Source organism: Copadichromis virginalis, linkage group LG2 (assembly GCF_057382275.1).
Source record: "Copadichromis virginalis isolate Kocher_CV1m ecotype Utaka linkage group LG2, C_Virginalis_male_GT1.1, whole genome shotgun sequence".
NCBI classification, from domain to species: Eukaryota; Metazoa; Chordata; class Actinopteri; order Cichliformes; family Cichlidae; genus Copadichromis; species Copadichromis virginalis.
This window is the reverse complement of record NC_140619.1, coordinates 2,549,455-2,556,555: the sequence shown is the minus strand read 5'-3', so window position 1 is coordinate 2,556,555 and position 7,101 is coordinate 2,549,455. Positions and strand designations below refer to the sequence as shown.

The following is a 7,101-nucleotide window of genomic DNA, read 5'->3' as shown; positions in this document are numbered from 1 at the left end:
CAGAAGCACTGAAGCATTCCCACAGCAACATACTGCAGAGACTGTTCTTTGGGTTGTAAGCCACTCCCTTCTTTTTCCAAACATAAGCAGCGTCTCTCTGGGCACAATTCCAGCATGCATGATCTTTAGCATAGGTCAGTCTTGCTTGTAACTGTGTGTTCTGTAGTAGTGAAGTTTTTCTTGGCCTCTAACCTTGCGCTCCATTCTTCTGCAGTGTTCTAGTGATTGTCTACTTTGAGACTACAATAAGTTGTTTTAGACGCATCTCTCACTAGTTTTCTTTCTAGAGTCTTTGAAATCTTTTGCTTAATTGACAGGCTTATTCTGTACCGTGTGGCTCTCTTTAAATTTCTTCATTACACTTTTCAGTACAGTTCTCAACACTGTCAAGCACTCAAAACTCTGCATATCCATCTCATGCTTTATGGGCATCAACAGTCTAAAGTGAATTGTTTTTTGGTTTTGGTATCATAATTTCTCAAGTGACAACTCTTGTTAAAGTACAACATATACATTTGCAGATAATCCTCAATATTAACTTGATTTTTTCCGGTAGTAATTATGTTATTATATGCAAAAAGAAATACTTTATGCTTTCTAAAGAAAACTAGTAAGGAATGCTATGTTGAAATTCCATTGCTCTGTTAAAAAAGCACTTGGGAAAATTTGGACAAAATGTTACATTTTATGAGGTGGGGGTGGAGTGGTGATTGTGGGCTAAGAATTTTGTTTCAGGCATTTTGGTATGTACTAAGTATGCCTTTTATATACCAGTTCAAAATATTGTCTAAACTTTACAATTGGGTGTGTACAAAAGGACGAAAAACCGCTGCCAGAAAGTATTTGCTGAGACTACAACAAGCCACTTTCAATTTTTCTCTAGACCGGTGATATGAACAGCTTTATTATGCGTATTAATAAATGCATTATATGAACACCCTACCACAACTGGGATTTCTGTGCTCGTCAGACCTTTTACCTTCAGTCACATTCAGAAAGAAAAAAGAGGCATGTTTAGGTTAGAGGGCAGAGCGTGGGGATCGAGGGGTTCTACAGACAAATGGCAAAGTCAACTTTTTCAATTTTGGAATTATAATTTTACAGCAATGAATCTAAAATAGTTGTGTGTATGTAATTTCTTTCCATCCTCTGTTTTACAGCCAGCTGAGGGAAAATGACAGGAGAAGAAGCAGGAGTAGCATGGCTTTAGATGGGCCAGTGGTCAGAGATGTGGACCCCCCAGTCCCAGAAGAGCCTAGGTTGGAGACAGTAGCCCTCTCTGAGTAGAGCGGGATGACATCAAACTGGCCACCATCTGCACCCTCCTGCTCATCTTCTGTTTGTGTCAATTCCTCCTCTTCCTTACTGTCCAACACCTGTCGGGGAACAAAGTGTGAGTGAAAGTTATTGTTGCATTTTTTCTGCTTGGACATTTTCACATTTCACAGTGTTGAAAACAGTGCCACTCTCTGGGTCCTGGTGAGGAGGGGAACGTGTCAAAGCTTTTATGTGTTCTCTTGAGGTACGAAAATAGAATTTGAAACTCAAGAACTGAATCTATATTAACTATTTAAGCTATTAGCACATGCCTAATTACATTGTGTGTTGTTCTGTTTTGTTTGTTTGTTTTTTGCCATGTGCAACCAAAAACGTCTTTTGAGCAGCGCCCTGAGTCATTGCAGTGATATGGGTGCTAGTGCTGCTGGTTAAATCTAAGACCTATGTAAAGTTGCTTTACTCATAATATGCCACGAGCCTTCAGATGAAACTGCTACTGATCCTGGCCTGTTGTATGTATTTATATATATCTGACTGGGATTGTTTGAGTCTTTTTTAACATTTGATTATCTAGTGTGAAAATCAGAAGCTCCAAATAGGGCTGAGATGTGCAGCAGGTATAAACTGAGAGAAATGAAGTGAGTTAAGGTTAGGGCTGTGCGATATGACCAAAATCTCATATCCTGATATAAGACATTTATCGTCCTGACAACGATATAAATCACAAAAATGTAACATTTTCTGTAAATTCTGTGAATCTCGGGCAGCTCGACTTTCCTGACATGTATTGAGCTGGGCGTGCTGTAGTCGAGTGTTTTAACCGATGAATGAAACAATACATTTTAAGACATAAGTTGTAACGGCTGCCGTTTTCTTTGTGAGTATTTATTACACAGCGTGCTGCGGGGAAAAGCCTGTTCTAACGTTTGAGTCTAAGGTTTATTTTTTTAGCACCTGACGGCTCTTTTTGCTTCTCATCCCTAAACTCTCCGCATACTTTTTCACGTGATTCAGTTTATTTTGAAAAGCCTCAACAGGATCTTGAGCTTTATTGTGAAACGAGCCACGCAATGGTTTTACCATCATTGTTGCTAATGACAACACATAAAAACAGACACTTGTCCATCAGTAGTGTGGTGATATTAAACATAAGAGAAAGAGAGAACTTTAAGAAATGAATATAGCCACTACAGTGACATCAAAACCATGAAAAAATATTGCTGTAAACAGTTTCAATTTCACGACACCACGAAACAAATGATAGCATGATAGGAAACGATAGATGTTTTTATATCGTCATCCGATATATATCGTTATATCGAACAGCTCTAGTTAAGGTGGGTGCTGTAATGCTTTGAGGATGCAAGACGGAATGAGCCGAGGAGCGACATGATGTGATGAAATAAGACAAATAACATATTAGTGAGTAGAGGAAATGATGAAAGGACACAAAGAAAAAAGGAGGAGGAAAGGAAGAGGATTTGGGGGAAGAAGTAGGAAGGGGAAGACACAGAGCATGAATAAATTCATGCTAATAAAGCCTAAGCGATGCACTGCTTCCAACCAACACCTCAACTAATCTGTTCACTGGAAGAGAGACAGGCAAACACAGAGAGCGAGCGAGCAGAGGAGGACAACCAAGACAGAGAGAGAGAGAGTTGGAATCCCCTCTTGTCCACTGGCCCAGATTATCTCTGGCAGTAGATGCATGCTGGAAGCTAGAGAGCCACAGCCGTGGCAGATTGTGGCCTTTCCAAGGTTACATTAGGCAGGGCCACAATTGGCTTGGACCACATTTATTGGTCAGTGACGGACAAGAGCAGCCAGGAACCATGGTTCTCAAAAGATGTGTTCTCACCACATTTCAGAGAGTGTGTTTATGTGTGTGCATGTGTATGTGTGGGGTGGGTGGGGGAGGGTGTGTGTGTGTGTGTGTGCATGTGCATGTGTATGTGTGGGGTGGGGGAGGGGAGGGTGTGTGCGTGTGCGTGTGTGTGTGTGTGTGTGTGTGTGTGTGGGGTGGGTGGGGGAGGGTGTGTGCGTGTGTGTGTGCATGTGCATGTGTATGTGTGGGGTGGGGGAGGGGAGGGTGTGTGCGTGTGCGTGTGTGTGTGTGTGTGTGTGTGTGTGTGCATGTGCATGTGTATGTGTGGGGTGGGGGAGGGGAGGGTGTGTGTGTGTGTGTGTGTGTGTGCATGTGCATGTGTATGTGTGGGGTGGGTGGGGGAGGGTGTGTGCGTGTGTGTGTGCATGTGCATGTGTATGTGTGGGGTGGGGGAGGGGAGGGTGTGTGCGTGTGCGTGTGCGTGTGTGTGTGTGTGCATGTGCATGTGCATGTGTATGTGTGGGGTGGGGGAGGGGAGGGTGTGTGTGTGTGTGTGTGTGTGTGTGTGTGTGTGTGTGTGTGTGCATGTGCATGTGTATGTGTGGGGTGGGGGAGGGGAGGGTGTGTGCGTGTGCGTGTGTGTGTGTGTGTGTGTGTGTTTAGTGACAGAAATAGTGTGTCAGTAACAATCTGTCAGGACAAGGAAGGTAAACAGTGTTTGGTCAAATCTAAAAATAGACATAAATTAAAATGAAGCAGTAAGTAGGTAATGCAATCTGTGTAATTTCGTCTCAAACAGATGAAACCCATTTTACAAGCATATATTCTGACGGGGCGGCACTTTTTTTCTCACGGTTTGCACATGAGCACTGTGGATAGAAAAATGATGGGCGAGCAGCGTGTGCTGGCTCTGAGGTCAGTTACAATAAGTACTTTGTGTGGAAACAAAGCATTAGCGAGTAAATAAACGTCAGTGGTCCGCACTGTAGATTATTGTCCTCTTGGTCAACACCTTGGCCAACTGTGTGTGTGTGTGTGTGTTGGAGTGTGTGTGCTTCTGTGCGGATTATTTGTAGCAGTGGAGAATGCAAACATGGCGCACAGCCCAGGTCTTGTCTGAGGCCTTTAGTGCTTGGTTAGAAAGAAAGCAAATGTTTAGATGTCTGACTTCATGTATCACTTCTGGACCCAGAAATGGGATTTGTTATATCTGACTTTTCTCTGCTCGTTTTTTCCTGTGTTAGAAGATTTTCATTGTTTCCTATTGGACTTGGCTCCTCTCCTATTGAGTTATACCTACACAGAAGAAATAGGTGCGTTACATCTCATAAATAGCTCTTACAGATCACTCCAGCCTTTTAACAGTAACATACCTCCGGGGCTCACTGTTCAGGCCACTAAACTAAATCTAGAACGGACCTGCTGGAACTGGTGTGGTAGATGACGCCTGCAGGGCTACTCGGGGCCACCAGTTTTTCATCAGTATAGGCAGGGTAGACATCCGGAGAATAGCGGCGGTTCCCTCAGTCCCCTGTTCCTCGCTTACATTCTAGCTCTGCACTGCTGACTGGGCCATACTCATTGGATCAGAGAATAGACTCTTTAAATAGAGAGCCAATCCAGATTAACTGTATTGGGTTTAGGGTAGTGTACAAAGTTTGAGTTGCCCCCAACGTGGTATGAATGCTGGATAAAGTGTCATGTTCCTGAGCCTGGTGACTCAGTGTTTTGATTATTAATATTCGTTGTTTCAGTTAGTTTCTGGTTATATTTCAGTGATTTTTAGATCTCAGGTTTTGTTCTGTGTGTCACGTCAAATCAGTTCTGTTTTGTTGTCTGTTCTTTCCCGGTCTCTATATTTGTGTATCTCCTGTGTCTCCCCAGTCAGTTATGTCTCCGTGTCGTTGTTTGATAGTCTTGTCTCTGTTTCAGCCGTATCTCCTTGTCAAGTCTACGTCACCGTGCCTGTCTTGTGTTTCCTGTTTTACTTTGATAGTCTCATGTCCTTCGTTCAGTGTTTTCACTTTTGCTTCCCCTTTGTTTCATCATGTCAGATTAGGTTCATATATGTCGCCCTCCATTACTCCCTTGTGTATTTAAGCCCTGTAATTTCGTTTGTCCATTGTTGTGTCGTTAACTACCTCTATGTCCTGTGTGTTATCTCTGTTCTCCTCAAGTCTCCTTGTAACTCCTAGCTTCTTTTTTTCCCATTTTCTATTTTATTAATTCTGTGTCCCTAGCTTCCTAGTTTCCAGTTTAGGTTTTGTTTTTCCATGTTTGAGATGTCTGAGTTGTTGCCACAAGCTGCCTCTCTCAGTTCACCCCTCTTGTGTTTCAAGTCCTGCATTTGGGTCCTACATCTTGCCTGCCACAGCATAAAAGAAACATTGGGTGAAAAGGCTTAGTAGTTGTAGAAAGTACTTTAAGTGCTCATCAAGCCCTCATCAAGAAGCTGCAGAAGAACACCAGAACTGTGAATTGGGAAGCAGGCAGAAATAACAGGATTGGGGCAACTTGCATGAGCCCGAGGACGACTGCTGGAGTTCCAACAGCAGGCTAACATCAATGGGTGAACACAAACCAAATTACTTTTTGGTTTGTGTAATTGTGTAACCCCCTGACCGTGGCTCAGGGGGTTGGGAAGCGTATCTGTAACCGGAAAGTTGCCGGTTTGATCCCCGGGCTCTCTGTCCTGGTCGTTGTGTCCTTGGGCAAGACACTTCACCTACCGCCTACTGGTGATGGCCAGAGGGGCCGATGGCGCGATATGGCAGCCTGGCTTCTGTCAGTCTGCCCCAGGGCAGCTGTGGCTACAACCGTAGCTGCCTCCACCAGTGTGTGAATGTGAGAGTGAATGAATAGTGGCATTGTAAAGCGCTTTGGGTGCCTTGAAAAGCGCTATATAAATCCAATCCATTATTATTATTATTTACTTGAACTACAAATGGCACTTGACAGAAAAAGCCTAGATGATGAACAGCTTTAATGTTTTCCCTGAAAGAGTTTAGTTTAATATGTTCCAGTTTACCAAACTGTTTGAAATGTTTGATTTGAGTAGAGATGCACCTGAGTGTGTAAGTGGGTGTGAGTATATATGTATATGCACACAGTACTATTATATTTTTCATGTAATTGCTAGGCTTAATTATTGTAAATAAATGTTGGTACTCTTAAACCAGGGAAAGTGTTATAGGAAGCCTTGATCTGTGGGTAAAAGGCAGTCGTCCTCCCTGCCTTACCTGGGCAAAGCATCCTTCTCTCCTAATCTGTTCACCTGCTGCTCATCTTTAATCAACTGTAATACTTAAGGACCAGTGCAGCCATCCAGACCAGTGCGGCCATCCAGACTCCGGGATATTATTTTAGAATGGTAAACGGTAAACATGACTCCCCGAGTTGTCACCCCGTGTTCTCCCGATTTGACTCAACTTCCTAGGGTCTATCACGACAGTCTTCAGCAAGGAGATGGCTCCTTCACTACCTCCCTACAGGCTATAAGACAGCTGCACAGGCCTTGTCCTGAGCTCCATTACCTACCAGCAAATTATACAATCTCTCCCGCCCTGAGAGGGAGTCTATGGAGAAATACATTATGGATTCCCTCACCGCTGGGATAATTTGACCATCTGCCTCCCACATAAGGGCTGGGTTGTTTTTTGTGGCCGAGAAAGATAAGACCCTCACTGAGTACCGTGGACTTAATCAGATCACAGTGAAAATTAAATATCCTCTTCACCCCAGTAATTCTGTCTTCAAACTCCTCCAGGGGGCCTCCGTCTTCACTAAACTGAACCTACGAAATCCTTACCATGTGGTTCGAATTCGTGAGGGAGATGAATGGAAAATGGCATTTAATACACGCCTCGGTCACTTCAAGTCTTTAGTGATGCCGTCCGGCCTTACTAATGCCCCAGCTGTCTTCCAGGCACTTATCAATGATGTACTCCGGGATTTCTTAAACTTGTTTGTTTATTTAGAAGAAATTCTTATTTTTTCTA

The 7,101-nt window shown here is 43.4% G+C and overlaps 1 protein-coding gene across 1 annotated transcript in view; it reads right to left on the bottom strand.

Moving 5' to 3' along the window:
- Positions 1-884: 884 nt before the first annotated feature.
- Positions 885-7,101, bottom strand: part of gfra3 (GDNF family receptor alpha 3) — an 80,122-nt gene continuing 73,905 nt past the window's right edge. Inside the window, exon 8 of the mRNA XM_085467791.1 lies at positions 885-1,376. Coding sequence (XP_085323917.1) covers positions 1,155-1,376 — 222 coding nt within the window. The 3' untranslated portion in view covers positions 885-1,154. The remainder of the gene's footprint in view (positions 1,377-7,101) is intronic.